This window comes from Lactuca virosa, chromosome 5 (assembly GCF_052849685.1).
Source record: "Lactuca virosa cultivar CGN04683 chromosome 5, Lactuca_virosa_CGN04683_v6, whole genome shotgun sequence".
Taxonomy (NCBI): domain Eukaryota; kingdom Viridiplantae; phylum Streptophyta; class Magnoliopsida; order Asterales; family Asteraceae; genus Lactuca; species Lactuca virosa.
The window spans coordinates 152463529-152477600 of NC_136430.1; the positions used below are offsets into that span (position 1 = coordinate 152463529).

At 37.6% G+C, this 14072-nt stretch overlaps 1 protein-coding gene across 1 annotated transcript; it reads left to right on the forward strand.

Moving 5' to 3' along the window:
• The first annotated feature begins 802 nt into the window (after positions 1-802).
• On the forward strand, positions 803-13570 carry EMB2410 (embryo defective 2410). The gene is made up of 24 exons (XM_079050997.1): positions 803-951; positions 1053-2533; positions 3101-3332; positions 3405-3609; positions 3728-3787; positions 4105-4209; positions 4292-4495; positions 4583-4813; positions 4897-4980; positions 5237-5394; positions 5505-6009; positions 6612-6770; positions 6989-7048; positions 7448-7570; positions 7672-7941; positions 8205-8270; positions 8497-8628; positions 8785-9609; positions 10449-10729; positions 10833-11101; positions 11605-11852; positions 12494-12685; positions 12802-13074; positions 13165-13570. Exons 2-24 carry the CDS (start codon positions 1234-1236, stop codon positions 13309-13311), a joined length of 6129 nt encoding a protein of 2042 aa, XP_078907123.1. The 5' UTR covers positions 803-951; positions 1053-1233; the 3' UTR covers positions 13312-13570.
• The last annotated feature ends 502 nt before the right edge of the window (positions 13571-14072 follow it).

The following is a 14072-nucleotide window of genomic DNA, read 5'->3' on the forward strand; positions in this document are numbered from 1 at the left end:
AACTAAATAAATTTAAAAAAAAATCATCAAAGTTTATTATGTAAATGGTTTTTTTTCATGTGTTTTTATTCAGTTTAACTGATTGTTTATTTTGACCGGTTCAACTGAGTTTTTCTAAAAACCTGTCGGTTCAATCCGATTCAGAAATCAACGTAAAACCGATGATAGTCGAACGCTCCCTCCTCCGGTTCACGGTCCAACCGGTTTGACCGGCCGATTCAAACCGATTTTTAAAACACTGCCTACAATTAACTGAGTAGTTAAGTGATAGATGGAAATATTTTTTTTATGTTTTAAACATTTGTTTAATTTTAAATTTCATATAGAAAATTGGTTTTTCTCTCATAAACTCTATTTTTTAATTAAAAAAAGAATAATACTGGTCCCTATGATTTGGGGTAATTTGCACGTTTGATCCCTAATTTATTTTTTAATTCGGAAGGTCCCTACTGTTTGTTTTTGTTGCGCACTTGGTCCCTGTCTTATAAAAAAAGACTATTTTACCCTTGATTTTTTAATTTATTTAAATAAACACATCCCAACCCCACTTCCACCTCACATTACATTACCTTACCTACACCACTTTATTTAAATAAATTAAAAAATCAAGGGCAAAATAGTCTTTTTAGGTAAGACAGTGACCAAACGCGCAACAAAAACAATAAGTAGTCACTTCCTAGTTAAAAGAAAAGTTAGGGACTAAACATACAAATTAACCCGAACCATGGGGACCATTCATGTAATTTACTCTTAAAAAAAAGGGTCCGACTCTGGTCCCTCTCTTACTCAAGCGTTTGCTTGTCTCTCGCATCCTCCCCTCCCCTTCCCTCCGTCGTCTGCTTCTGCTGCCGCACTCATCATTTCCCTCCGCCCCCCTGTCCCCACATCCCCGGTCTGCTCCTCCTCCCCTATCCGGTTTGCTGCTCCCATACAAGAAGACCAGCAGCAAAGGTATGTGGTTTATATTTGATTCACCGTATTGAAGGGAAATTGGGTATTTCTCGTAATTAACCGATTCTTATTCATGGATTGATTGCTGTTATGTGTGTTAGTGAATATGAAATAGATAGAAATTTACAATTGTTTTGAAGATTTGGTTAGTCGAATTTGGAATAGCTACATCGATCAGCGTTCGACCTTACTCTTTCATGTCTTTGTTAGGGGGACTAAGAGTAAGTCCTTAGTCCCCAATACTTGAGCTGCAAGTTGTGACATGAGGTTTTAGCGAAGATAATGAGTAGCAGACTTCAAAACCCATTTGTTGGGGCAGCTTTCCAATCCTCCTTAAAGCCAAGAAACTTGAACAGTTTGGGTTATCTTGGAAACAAATTTCCCAGAAAATCTCGGTATGATATCATTCCACGTGCCAAGAAAAACGACTGGATATCTCACGGGATTAGGTTTTCACAATCATGCGGGGAAAATGTTGAGATTTTATGGAAGAATATAGGAGTAAGAAGTGGGTTTGTGGTGAAGTCCGTGAAAGAGCCTTTCACTAGAAGCAAAGCTATAGTTAGGTCATTATCCACAGTCTGGGAGGAAGGTTTGCTTCTATTCCGGTGTTCTGTTTTCTGTGCTGTGATATCTGGGGTGTGCTTGTTGTTATGGTACAGTCAACTTAAAGCCAAGACATTAATAGAATCAAAGCTTTTGCCTTCAGTTTGCACAGCATTAAGCGATTATATCCAACGTGACCTTCATTTCGGTAAAGTTCGAAGTGTTTCTCCTTTGAGCATTACATTGGAGTCATGCTCGATTGGGCCTCACAAGGAAGAGTTCTCTTGTGGTGAGGTCCCGACTCTAAAATTACGTTTTCACCCCTTTTCAAGTTTGAGAACTGGAAAGATTGTAATTGATGCAGTTGTGTCTAATCCCACATTGTTGGTTGCACAAAAGAGAAACTATTCGTGGTTAGGGATACCCTTTACAGATGGCGTTCTTCAGAAGCATTTGTCAACTGAAGAAGGTATTGATAATCGTACAAAAATCAGAAGAATTGCTCGAGAGCAAACTGCAGCACGGATGGATGAAGAAAGAGATGATGCAGCTCGAGAGGCTGCTCAAATGGGGTATATTGTTTCCAATAGAGGATCTAATGTGTTAGAAGGTGTTGATGTTTTGAAGAAGAATACTGTAAATTCATTAGTTTTTTCTGTGGATGAGAAACTTCGTTGGCAGGATCATCACTGCATGGATGCGGGTGTAGAGTATGATATGAAACATGCGGATTTGGAAAAATCTTTTGGTGTAAATATACCTATTGCAGGGGTGAAATTCTGGTCGCGGATTATACCTGGATCTTTAAGGCGTAAGCTTAAGAGAAGGAAGGCTAATGGGGGAGATATGCTTGTTGCTGGTATAGCAGCCAAAAAAAGAATTTTGGAGCACAGTGCATCTGCAGCACATGCATACTTCCTGGATCCTATTCCTAGCCTAGTTCACAAAAAGGATGAGAATCCCAATATTAAACTAGATGCTCTTGATTCGTCTGACAAGCCTGCAGAACATTTCGGGACCAAATCTCTACTGAAAGGTAACTGCTCAACCCCTTTTTTATTGTTTCAATAGAGTGCTGTCTGGATAATTGATGTCTGAGAAAATGATGCCCAACTTGAGGAAATGAAAGGAAAACATAAATGATGCTGAGTTTGTAAAAGCCTCACTTCCATGAATTTCTCTATTATGCCATATCATGGTTTTCGCATCAAGTGAAAACATATATATTAATTCCTGTTCGTATTATGTCAATGAAAAGAAATCGCACGTAATATATTTGCTGAATGATAACTGCTAAATTTTTTTTTTTTTTGAGTTAAATTGACTTAATCGGGTAAGCTATATATGGGTGTTTCTATACGACTTAATGCAGAAAGAACAAGTTAATAGAGAAAGTCAGGGAAAGGAGAAGTCCTAACTTTTTACAAGTTTTCTCTCTTTCATTTTTTTCTTCCATTCCCCAAGTTATCAGATGGTGGGAAAAAAAGTATTAAGTAACAGGGCCAAAATTGTTTTGAAGCTAATCAAGTGAAGTATCGTCCTCTTGTGATGTTGGTAAAACAGAATGTTTTGTTATATAATAATATAATCATGATGAATGTAGATGAAAAGAGGGGCATGGGAGATGTGTGGTCAAACTTGGTTGTTGGTTCCATTGAAAAGATTAAGTCAGAGGTTGTCCCAAAAGTTGAAGGTATTGTTGTTGAACTTATGGAAGGGGGGGCTAATGGCGAAAAAGCAGCAGGAACTGAGAAGATGCTTCCTGTTATTCTGGATTCTGTCCATTTTAAAGGTGGAACATTACTGTTGCTTGCATATGGTGACAATGAGCCCAGGTAAATCTCAAGATGTGAATGCCCTTGTGTTAGTCCTAAGTCTTAAGCTTATGTGGGTTGGGTATTTTACAGAGAAATGGAGAATGCTTGTGGACATGTGAAGTTCCAAAATAATTACAGTCGTATCCATGTGCAACTGAGTGGTAACTGTAAGATGTGGCAATCGGAGTCGGATGTAACATCAGAAGATGGTGGCTGGCTGTCTACAGATGTTTTTGTTGATACAGTCGAGCAAAAATGGCATGCCAATCTCAAAGTCGTCAGTCTTTTTGTTCCGGTAAGGTATTAATAGCTTTGCTTCATAGAAAATATATTTCCATTTTTTTTTCTTTGGCTAAAAACTTGTGCTAAATCTGTTTCTTTCTTTTACTCGTTTTGTTTTTTCTGCACTGCAGCTATTCGAAAGGATTTTAGAAATTCCTATTGCATGGTATGAAGGAAGAGCTAGTGGTGAGGTGATTCCCTCTTGACACTGTTTCTTGTATTCTCTAGTTTTAGAAATAGCTACATACTTCCATTTATACTTTCTGTTACATCATTGTACTTTCAATTTTTTTCTTAATACTTTGATAAATCTACTTTAATTATTATAGCAAATTGCTTTCTATTTGGATGAAAGTACATTATGTAGTCCTTTTAGATATTCCTCTTACTTTTTTTTTTTTTTGAAATCGAACGAGGGAGCAAGCATAGGCATAGCTATTGTTTCTTGTATTGTTTAGGTTTATTTGTATATTGGTGGGATTCCGATAAGGGGTTTATTTGTATGCAGGTTCACATTTGCATGTCACAAGGAGAAAGCTTCCCGAATCTTCATGGACAGCTTGATGTGACAGGGTTGGCTTTTCAAATATCCGATGCACCATCTTCATTTTCTGTATGTCCCATTTTTACAATTTATAACTACAATTTCATCATAATTACCTTTGTTTGATATGCATCCCCCTCCCCTTTTGTAGGATATATCTGCAAGCTTGTGTTTTCGGGCTCAACGAATATTCTTACACAATGCGAGTGGTTGGTTTGGCAAGGTTCCTCTAGAAGCTTCTGGAGATTTCGGAATTGAACCAGAGGAAGGAGAATTTCACCTTATGTGTCAGGTTCCTTCTGTGGAAGTAAATGCCCTGATGAAAAGTTTTAAAATGAAACCTCTATTGTTTCCGGTATGTATGTTCATGTTACTTTTGAGTAAGCTAATCTATTATTCTACAGATTTAACAAATGTGTCCTATCTCTGTGGTTGAATGCAGTTGGCAGGATCAGTGACAGCTGTTTTCAACTGTCAAGGCCCTTTGGATGCTCCAGTATTTGTGGGAAGTGGGCTGGTTTCAAGAAAGTTATCTAGTTCGGTTGCTGATGTTCCTACATCACCTGCCTATGAGGCAATCATGAAGAATAAAGAGGCTGGTGCAGTGGCAGCATTTGACAGGGTTCCATTCTCTTATGTATCAGCCAATTTTACTTTCAATACTGATAATTGTGTAAGTTGCTCATACTTTTTTCTTGTTAAATCATTGAGAATTAAAAATCATGTTTCATACAACATAGAACAAACATTTTGCAGGTTGCAGATTTATATGGAATTAGAGCAAATCTTGTAGATGGTGGCGAGATTCGCGGGGCAGGAAATGCGTGGATTTGTCCAGAGGTACTTATCGCTTCTTGATAATGCATCATCTTCTCTATCTTAGCATGTAATATATTTCATATTGTTTGTGTACACTTACTTAATGTAAGTACCTGTGGGTTTTCCATTTCCCTTCTGTTGTCTTCAGTTTTGTAATCGTTTATGGCTTCAGATCATTAAATTTATCGTCAACTTCTCTGTTTTAAGGTCTTATGGTGGAAAATGAAATTCTATATTGGCTCCATGATCCGATCTTGGATTTTCTATTTTTTTACAGGGCGAGGAAGATGACACAGCAATGGATGTGAACTTTTCTGGGAATCTATGCTTTGATAAAATCATGGATCAGTATGTTCCTGGTTATAATCATCTTGTACCCTTCAAGTTAGGGGATTTGAATGGAGAAACAAAACTCTCTGGCTCATTGCTCAAGCCGTAAGACTTCAACCACATCTATTTTTTTTTTAATTTTTTTTAAGCAGAAAGTAACTAAAGAAACAAACATCTATCTCATTCGATTATCGTTTTTTTTTCTTATTTTGTAGGAGATTCGATATTAAGTGGACTGCACCAAAAGCCGAAGGATCATTTGGAGATGCTCGAGGAGACATCATTATATCGCATGAAAGCATCACCATCAGTTCTTCATCCATTGCTTTTGAGTTGTTTACAAAAGTTCAAACATCTTACCCTCACGAAAACTGGCAAAATATAAGAGAGTTTGATGCCACGCCTGCTGTGATTATTGAAGGAGTGGAGTTGGATTTACGTATGAGGGGCTTTGAATTTTTCAACTTGGTTTCCTCGTATGCATTTGATTCTCTAAGGCCGATTCATCTAAAAGCAACCGGAAGAATCAAGTTTCAAGGAAAAGTTGTTAAGCCTGTTATTAGCATTTCAGATGAACAACAAACAAATACAAATGGTGAGAAGACCAAGGTGTCAAAGATTCTTGCCGGTGATGTTTCAATCACGGGTCTTAAACTAAATCAGTTGATGCTAGCACCTCAGTTAGCTGGAGTGCTCAACATCTCACGTGCGTGTATTAAGGTCGGTCTGTCTGTCTGTCTCTACCTTTTACCTTTTACCTTTTATTTTTTTTCCCTATCAAGTCCTGCTGTATTGGTAAAGTGGCTGAATGGGTAATGATGTCTGTCTGTATCCATAAGGTCTGTTTTTAGACTGAATAAACCATCTGAAGGTTAGGAGACTGAATGACCATTTTTACTTGTACATTCCAACAAACAGTTTTCATAATCTTCATCCATCAATTTCAATGTGAGAGGAGTTGGGAGGAAAAAAGAACATGGTTAGTGCCTTAATACACTGATCCATGTTTTTGGTTTAAGTAAAACAGAAACAGCCATGTATAGCTGTCCATATTAAGTGCTTAACCCATTAAGCCCTTTAAGAAAAAAAGAAACATCCCCCTAAGTTGGAATTAATAGGGACAAGCTTATTTTTCCCGGCTTGTCTATTAAGTCAAAAGGAAGCATCCATACGTAGCTTACCCCATTAAATGCAAACGAAACATCGTTCATCCCATCCCACATGCGTTTTGGTTGAATGATGTAGTAACTGTAACTACATGATTAACTTTGGTTAGGGCGAATAATAAAATAAATAAACTTTAAATTCTGAAATGAATGCAGTTGGATGCAACTGGCAGGCCGGATGAAAGTCTTGCAGTTGAAGTGATTGGATCCATTGGTGAGGAGAATGCAATTGGGAACATGTTGTCATTTTCTCTTCAGAAGGGGCAGTTAAGGGCCAATGTTTGCTATCAGCCTTTTCACTCGGCCAGTCTAGAGGTACTTGCTGGCTGCTGCTCTTCTCTTCTCTTCTGTGCACCTATTTGATTTGAATCACCAATAACTGTAAATAATTATCTCCATCTCGTAACTTATTTGTTTGAATTACCACTTAAAATAAAAGAGATAATGTCTTACGATTGCCTCTACTAGTTTGAGATAAAAGGTTTTGCTGGATTTTGCTTATCGTATAACTTGTCCAACATTTGTGTAACAAGGTTCGTCATTTACCACTTGATGAATTGGAGCTGGCATCACTTAGAGGAACATTACAAAGGGTAAGCTCGTTTCTCTTTACCTTGATCCAATGCACCTGTAAGCATTTCTATGTACAGTGGGGTGATGTTTCTTGTTGACTTAAGGGAGACCTAATGTGGACAGGACTTAATCATCCGGTGACCTGTATGTATATGAGTGTTTCTTTTTGACTGAATGCAGAAAGAATGACTTAATAGAGAGAAAATCAGCAAAATAAGAAACTAGTTGCTACTTTCTGAGGAATTATCCTTTTTCTTTTTGGTTGTTTTTAGTGGTCAATTTCATTCCCTTATTGTATGTCTAGTCAACAGCGAACACTTAGTAGAGAATGGTTGGAGGTAATTGCGACTTGTGAGGCACATTAAGATTAGGTGACCTGAGTTGGGTTTTCTTGGTAAATTGTGGTTTGTTTGTTTCAGGCAGAAGTGCAACTTAATTTCCAGAAAAGAAGGGGCCATGGAATCTTATCTCTGTTACATCCAAAGTTCAGCGGTGTGTTAGGCGAAGCTCTAGACTTGGCTGCTAGATGGAGCGGGGATGTTGTTAGTACTTGAGTTAAACCAGATCTTTTGTTTCAAATAATAATAATATGTGTTCCTTTTCATAGTTTAATGTTAGTTTGGACTTTATTGAAACTGTTCAGATAACTGTTGAGAAGGCTGTTTTGGAACAAAGCAATAGCCAGTATGAACTTCAAGGGGAATACGTGTTGCCCGGGTCACGAGCTGGAAAAGAAACAGGAAAAGGGAACTTACTTAGAAGAGCAATGGCTGGCCATTTAGGAAGTGTGATATCTTCTATGGGTCGCTGGAGAATGAGGCTTGAGGTTCCACGTGCTGAAATTGCTGAGATGCTTCCACTTGCTAGGCTTGTTTCCCGAAGTACTGATCCAGCTCTTCAGTTTAGATCAAAGGTTGGCCTTGGCCTCATTCCTTTATTAACTTTTAGTCTATCATTCATTATCATTTATCATGTGTCTCTGTCCCATCCAAACCCAAAAAGGTCTCTTCTAAACCAAATGTCTATGCAAACCCAAAATATAGCAACCACAGCTGTAATGTGTTTTCCAATCCTAATCCTGTTCCTATACCATAAGAGAAGAGTAGGATTGAATCGATCTAGATGTTGTAAATAGGGATTTTCTATTCCATTACTATCAACCAATTTGCATTGCAGGATCTTTTTATGCGAAGTATACAGTCGGTGGGGGTTGATGCTGAAAGTCTCCAGAAGCTTCTTGAGGTAATCGTTTCATTTGCAACCAGATTGAGTAATTTACTTCCAAAAATTCCTATTACCTTGTCCATGTCACCGCTCACTCACTCACTCCTCTGTCGTCTCTGAATCTTGATTAGTTGATGAACACAACACAACATACTTGTACTTTTAAATTTTAATACGTGATGTTTCTTTTTTATCATCAACATTTATGCTTTGAATGCTGTATGTATTTAATGGAGTTTTACAGGAAATTCGTGGGCACGCTACCCCATCAGATGAAGTTATTCTGGAAGAACTAAACCTTCCAGGTCTGGCTGAGCTTAAAGGCCGTTGGCGTGGATCTTTAGATGCAAGTGGCGGAGGCAATGGTGACACAATGGTATGTATATTTATTTACCTTCCATTCCATCTAACTAAATGTTTTTTAATAAATATTTACATAATATGTGAAAATATAATTACTGATTACCAAGTTTTAGTTTAATTATGTGGGTGCTTATTATATATAATATTTATGTATCATCTTTTTTTTCAGGCAGATTTTGATTTTCAAGGAGAGGAATGGGAATGGGGAAGTTACAAAACTCAGCGTGTCCAAGCAGCGGGGGCATACAGCAACGATGACGGTTTGCGGCTGGAGAAGATGTTGATTCAAAGAGACAAGGCCACAATCCATGCAGACGGAACTTTATTGGGCCCAAAAACCAATCTGCATTTCGCCGTCCTAAATTTCCCTGTTAGTCTTGTCCCCACACTCGTACAGGTTCTAGAATCTTCCGCCAATGAAGCTGTCCATTCATTGCGCCAACTTTTAGCACCCATAAAAGGAATCCTTCACATGGAAGGTGATCTAAGAGGAAGTCTTGCAAAACCCGAATGCGATGTACAAGTAAGACTCCTCGATGGTGCCATTGGTGGCATTGATCTTGGGAGGGCTGAAGTTGTCGCCTCTTTGACTTCAACTAGTCGCTTTTTGTTCAATGTCAAGTTTGAACCCATTATACAAAATGGTCATGTGCATATTCAAGGAAGTGTCCCCGTCAGTTTCGTTCAAAATGATGAAGACACTCATTCTCTTCTTGAAAAGGATAAAAATGAAGGGACCTGGTCTTCTTCTTCTTCTTCTTCTTCTGCTTCTGCTTGGGGCGCCAAAGGGAAAAATGATGATAAGAAAGCATCTTGGAATGAAGAGGGTTGGGATACCCAGTTGGCCGAGAGTCTTAAAGGTTTGAATTGGAACGTGCTGGATGCTGGTGAAGTTAGGGTTGATGCTGATGTCAAAGATGGTGGCATGATGTTGCTAACTGCATTGTCTCCTTATGCTAATTGGCTCAATGGAAGTGCCGAAGTTATGCTTCAGGTTTCTCATCTCTTTCACTTCTATTCTATATGCATACTGTTGCTCTACCCATTTTCACAATTCATCTAGTGTAAATAATATACAGAATATGAACACAATTCATTTTAGGACCAAAAAATACAATATTCATTTTCCTGGTAACATGTTTAACCGCTTACAACATGGTTGCTTACTGTAAAAAAAGTGAACTATTGTTTGCTTAAGTTTGGTAAAAAGTGAAACATCGTTGCATAAATTGGTAAAAAAAACTCCCTAACATTGTTGCATAAATAAACATTTATGGAATGAAACATGGTTGCATATTTTGGTCCTGGTTACAACATATCCTATTTTGGTCCTAGATTGTATATTTTGTCTAAAAACCCACTTTGCTGCACTTACCCCTTCTGAAAAAATCTTGTGTCTGAAAATATGAAAACATTCTACGTTGAAATGTAAGCATCCCTGACATTGTTTGGCAGCTGATGATAGTAGGTTTGTCTTTCGGGCAAAACACAGAAAAGTACTTGTGGTTTCTCCATTTTCTCGATTTAGCCGTTTAACTATTTTCTCTAGTGATTATATATATATATATATGTCTTTTGAACATTTAAAAAACCATTTTTATGCTTTTCCCGGTGTTGCAAAAGAGCAAAATACAGATAAGCACAACATAACGATTTAGCCATTCAACTATTGTTATAACAGACAGCTAAATCAATCAAATGGTGAAGGCCTCCTTTCAGTATTTTGCTCTTTTTCAAAACCAACCAGAAAAAAAATGGTTAAAAAAGTATAATGGTTTAATCACTTGAGAAATTCAAATTAGTTAAGTGACTAATTGTATGGATAATAAATAGGTGAGAGGTACGGTTGAACAACCAATGGTGGATGGATCAGCATCCTTTCACAGGGCAACGATATCTTCACCCATACTTCGGAAACCACTTACAAACTTTGGGGGCATAATTATCATGGATTCTAATAGGTTATGCATCAGATCTTTGGAAAGTAGAGTAAGCAGAAAAGGGAAGCTCTCGGTGAAAGGTAACCTACCCCTCAGGACAACCGAAGCATCACTTTCTGATAAAATCGACTTGAAATGTGAAGTCTTAGAAGTACGAGCAAAGAATATCTTAAGGTGTGTGAGTGTGTTTTGTTTTCATAATTCATCCAAGTCACTCACTCACTCACTCACAAGGGTAAAATGGTCATTTACTAATAAGTATCTATCTCATTCACAGTGGTCAGGTGGATACTCAGCTACAGATAATGGGGTCTATATTGCAACCCAACATTTCTGGGAACATCAAATTGAGCCATGGAGAAGCTTATCTACCTCATGAAAAGGGTGGAGGAGCTGCTAATGCTATAAACCGAGAAGCATCGGAGAATTCAAGCATGCCAAATGGTGGATACAATCAAGTGGTTGCTTCAAAATATGTCTCACGTTTCTTAAATTTGAAACCCGCAACTTCAGATACCCCATTTCAGTTTCACCAGCAACCTTCAGGTCTGTGTCTGTCTGAAACCCTTCTTTATATATATTCCAGTATTTGTTCAGCTTTCTTCTTGTTATTTAAAGTAAAAAAAAAAAATACACACAATAAATACACTAAGGCCTTGTTTCTTTGTTTTATCCCATTAAGTTAAAAGCTGTCTGGAGAAAAAGAGATAGCGCCAGTGGTGTTTGACTAGTGGTATATGAGTACCATGGAAATTGTAGAAAGTTAGTTAGGAGTTAATGGGGAAAGCCTCTTTTCTTTGTGCAGTGAGTCAAAAAGAGACTCTCTCTCATTATTGACTTACAGGAGGATTAATTAAGTTAAGTTGATCTTTATTCTTTGTGCATTAAGTCAAACATAACAGAAGAGAAGAGTGATATATAATATAAGCAATCCCACCCTTGGGATTCTGATTGATTGATGTGAACTCAAGTCAAGGGGAGAAGAAAGAATTGCAAGTTTTTGTCCCACTGAACTGAACTGAACAGAACACTTGGTGTTGGTATTACAGGTAAAGAGGGTGAAGCTGGAAAGGGAATGGGGCAATTAAATAATAATAATAGTAAACCAAAGTTTGATATTCGGCTGACGGACTTGAAGCTGGTTCTTGGTCCAGAGTTGAGGATAGTTTATCCTTTAATTCTGAATTTTGCTGTCAGTGGTGAGCTTGAATTGAATGGTGTGGCTCACCCCAACTTACTAAAACCCAAAGGCACCTTAATGTTTGAGAACGGCGATGTCAATCTTGTCGCAACACAGGTTCTCACTCTCGTCTTTCTTAATTTCTTCAGTTGGGTGTCTGTGTTTTTCTTAAATGCAATAAATAGCAATACTTCCATGCATTTGTTAATTAAATAATCCTACTTTCTACTTTGAAGAATCTAGTCATCCCAATTTTCACTAGTATAATTTAATTGGATGGCTTTCTCAAAGTATAATAATGTCCTAATAAATACAATGCTAATAGAGGATTTGGTGGTTTTTTAAAGGACAATGCCTTAATAGGAGAAAAAAATTTATTAATGATAGTACACTGCTGAGTGCTGAGTGCTGAGTGCTGTGCTGTAATAGAAATAGAAAGATAATTTGTTTATTGTAAATCCTTGCTGTTTGAAAAGTCTACCAAGTTATAGCAATGTCATCGAAACACAAGGCAGATTTCACTGCAATAATGGAGTGTGTTTTAAGAATAGAGTATCGTAATAAGAATAAATTGAAAGCACAATGCTAAAATGCAATGACGCAAATCCAATGAGAAATGGATGTAGGATGTTATACATATAATTCAGAAACTAAATGAAAGTATGTTTATGTTTCTTGCATTTAATGGGCGCTTTCTTGATAATAATCTGTTATATATATATATATATATATATATATATATATATATATATATATAGGTGAGGCTTAAGCGGGAGCATCTGAATATAGCGAAATTTGAAGCTGATAATGGATTGGATCCGATGTTGGACTTGGCTTTGGTGGGATCAGAATGGCAATTCAGGATTCAAAGCCGAGCAACTAAATGGCAGGACAATTTGGTTGTCACATCCACACGATCAGTGGAACAAGAAGTTCGCTCGCCCTCTGAGGTAGGTAGAACTAGAACTAGAACTAGAACTAGAAGTAAAATAAACAAATATTCATTCTTATTAGCAATTAAAGTTAAGTTGTACTATATGATACTTATATGAATTTGGTATTGTAGGCGGCCAGAGTGTTTGAAAGTCAACTGGCGGAGTCCATCTTAGAAGGGGACGGTCAACTTGCATTAAAAAAGCTTGCAACGGCAACTCTGGAGACTCTAATGCCGAGAATAGAAGGGAAGGGGGAATTTGGACATGCCAGATGGAGGCTTGTGTATGCACCACAAATCCCCAGCTTGCTTTCTGTTGATCCAACTGTTGATCCCCTAAAATCAATAGCCAGCAATATCTCCTTTGGTACAGAGGTGGAAGTCCAGTTGGGGAAACGCCTTCAGGTTCACATCACATCACATTTAATTTTCATTTTCTATTCCGTGAAATGAAATGAAATTCAAATTCTGTGTGTATTGCATATGCATTGGCAGGCATCTGTGGTGAGACAGATGAAGGATTCAGAGATGGCAATGCAATGGACGTTGATTTACCAGCTTACAAGCAGATTGCGTGTCCTTCTACAGTCCGCCCCATCCAAGCGTATGCTTTTTGAATACTCCACTACATCACAAGACTGAATCTGTATTCACTACTGCAGGCCAGGCTGGCAGTCTCCTTAGGTTAGGGATATATATATATATATAATTTTTTTTTTGTAAAAATGAATCTCAAGATTTTTTCCCCTCGCTTTCATTCTTTGCTTTGCTGCATCCCTCCCTCTCCAATACGTACATGATTGAAAAGAGAGAGATCTCAAGTGTAAAAAATGTGTAAATATGACGGACATTATTGTTATTATTGTATATATGTAGTGCAAATCAAATTATGCCAGCACAATCCAAATAGCAACGCATTTTTAACAAAGCATGCATGCAAAAACACAATTTGTATGTAACATCCCAAAATTTACCACAAAAAATTTCATTTTTAATATAGTAATTATAAAACCATTTATCTGAAAACAACCATACTATCAACTCATATCAAAACCAAAGTATCAATAGTCAAAACATGTCATGATAAAACAACATTAGAGTACAAATCCCAAGAACATCATAGTGCAGAAAATCGCGGTGTGATGCGCTGCTATTGTGCCGACTCATTTCCTTTTCTTTAGAAGGACCTGAAACAAAAACTGAAAACCGTAAGCACAATAATGAGTTCCTCCATCATACCACATACCATACAATAACATAATGCCTAGCATATTTGGGTGCTGGCCTCCCATTCGGTCTCTTTCAACCGGTAACTGTCTAGCATATTCGGGTGCTGGTCTACCCATTCGGTCTCTTTCAATCGGTAACTGCCCAACATATCTGGGTGCTTGCTTACCCCTTCA

What these genes read in the sequence shown, in the direction of transcription:
- EMB2410 (XM_079050997.1), top strand. Translation starts at nt 1,234, where the DNA reads ATGAGTAGCAGACTTCAAAACCCATTTGTTGGGGCAGCTTTCCAATCC. An exon ending in AAGGAAGAGCTAGTGGTGAG is followed by an intron (nt 3,788 to 4,104) that starts GTGATTCCCTCT and finishes ATTTGTATGCAG; the next exon opens with GTTCACATTTGCATGTCACA. An exon ending in TTAGAGGAACATTACAAAGG is followed by an intron (nt 7,049 to 7,447) that starts GTAAGCTCGTTT and finishes TGTTTGTTTCAG; the next exon opens with GCAGAAGTGCAACTTAATTT.